Raw genomic sequence first — 1,869 nt, forward strand, 5'->3', positions numbered from 1 at the left:
GCCCGTGGCTATGCGGGCTGCAGAAAACACCTAAGATCATAACGAAGAAGCGTCCCCTGGGTGTGGAGCGGTGGGGGGACTGGCGACCTTGGCCAAACTGAGCCAGCAGGTTGGGGCCGGGGTGGGGGCGCCGGGGACTTTGCTAGAGTGGGGGGAGGGAAAGGCAGAGAGAGGAGAGGGCTAATATCGGCGACCACAAGAAGGCACAGTAGGCAGAAGCGGACGATGGCCTGAAGCTTAAAAACTGGGCAACGGCAGTGGGTGAGGGGTCCAGTCCGCAGGACAGCGGGAGAACGGAGCCACAGGGAGGGCTGGGGGCAGTCGTGGAAGCAGATGATAAGGGCCCGTGTCCAAGAGGGAGGCAGTTCCAGGGCAGCAGGCGTCCCTATCGGACGGGCCTTTCCTCCCCGTTCCCGAGCCCTTCCTGCCCCGGGCAGCCCCTCCCTGGAGCTGAAGAGCGAAGGACGCAGTCGCACCCAGCAAGCAGCCTGTCGGAGGTCTCCGCGCCTGCCCGTAAGCGGGTCTTGGGGACTTGGGGGCTGGCTGAGGACGAGGGCTCTGGGGGGCAGGGGTGGGGGAGGGCAGCACTTATGGGAGCTCAGATTCCGGCTGGGGTCCTGGAGGCCGGGGCGGAAGTGGGGGGTGGGGGCGGGGTGGGTAGAGCGCCCCGGGCCCAGGAGGCCCCCACTGACACCCCCCCAACAGGCCATGTCTCTCCTGCCTCTCCTGCTGCTGCTGCTGCGGCCGCCCCCCGCACACCCCAACGCCATCTGCGAGTTCTCCAACGTGACCAGCCAGCTGGAAGTGAACTGCGACAAGCTGGGGCTCAAGGCGCCGCCTTCGGACCTGCCGGCCGCCACGGCCATCCTGCACCTGAGCGACAACCCCCTGGGCGCCTTCTCCACGGCCTCGCTGGCGTCGCTGGCCCGGCTCGCGCAGCTGCACCTGAGCCGGAGCCAGCTGAGCCAGCTGCAGGCCGACGGGCCGCTGCCCGCGCTCGAGACCCTGGACGTGTCCCACAACGCGCTGCGCAGCCTGCCCCCGCTGGGGGGAGCGCTGCCGGCCCTCGTCACCCTCGACGCGTCCTTCAACGAGCTCACCTCGCTGTCCCCCAGCGCCCTGGACGGCCTCAGCCGCCTCCACGAGCTCTTCCTGCGCGGCAATAAGCTGAAGAGTTTGTTGCCGGCGCTGCTGGGGCCCGTCCGCCAGCTGAGGAAGCTCGACCTGGCAGACAACAGGCTGAAGGAGCTGCCCCCGGGCCTCCTGGACGGGCTGGACCAGCTGGACACCCTCTATCTGCAGGGGAACTGGCTGCGCACCGTCCCCAAGAACTTCTTCGGGACCCTCCTGCTGCCGTTCACGTTTCTGCACGGCAACCCCTGGTCCTGCGACTGCGAGATCCTCTACTTCACTCACTGGCTGCAGAGCAACCCCACCAACGTCTACGTGTGGAAGGAGGTTCTGGATGTCAAGGCCATGGCTCCCAACGTGGGAAGCGTGCGATGCGTCAACCTGGACAACAAGCCCGTCTACGCCTTCAAGGGGAAGGGCTGCACCCCCATCGGGGACACAGACTATGACGACTATGGGGAAGAGGAGGTGACTTCCCCCAGCGTTACGGCCGCGCCCCCCACTATCACTGCAGCCCACGTGTCCCGCGGGCCCCCGCTCTGCTCAGAGTCTGCGGCTTCTCCAGACAGCCAACCGCCCTATCCGCCTTCCACCCAACAGCCTACTGAGAGTGAGAGTACGCTCCCAACCACCCCGGAACCCACCACGCCCCCCACCTCCCCCACCGCACCCCCCACCGCCCGGGAGCCCCCCACATTGCCCACCACGCCCCCCACCTCCCCGGAGCCCCCCACATTC

General features: G+C 67.7%; 1 protein-coding gene across 1 annotated transcript in view; it reads left to right on the forward strand.

Moving 5' to 3' along the window:
• Window positions 1-222: 222 nt before the first annotated feature.
• LOC120246860 (platelet glycoprotein Ib alpha chain-like) overlaps window positions 223-1,869 on the forward strand; it is a 4,646-nt gene continuing 2,999 nt past the window's right edge. Inside the window, exons 1-2 of the mRNA XM_039254489.1 lie at window positions 223-513; window positions 706-1,809. Of these exons, the coding sequence (XP_039110420.1) occupies window positions 334-513; window positions 706-1,809 (1,284 nt within the window). The 5' untranslated portion in view covers window positions 223-333. The remainder of the gene's footprint in view (window positions 514-705; window positions 1,810-1,869) is intronic.

The sequence above is a fragment of the Hyaena hyaena genome, unplaced genomic scaffold, assembly GCF_003009895.1.
Source record: "Hyaena hyaena isolate Hyena2069 unplaced genomic scaffold, ASM300989v1 scaffold_492, whole genome shotgun sequence".
Classification (NCBI taxonomy): domain Eukaryota; kingdom Metazoa; phylum Chordata; class Mammalia; order Carnivora; family Hyaenidae; genus Hyaena; species Hyaena hyaena.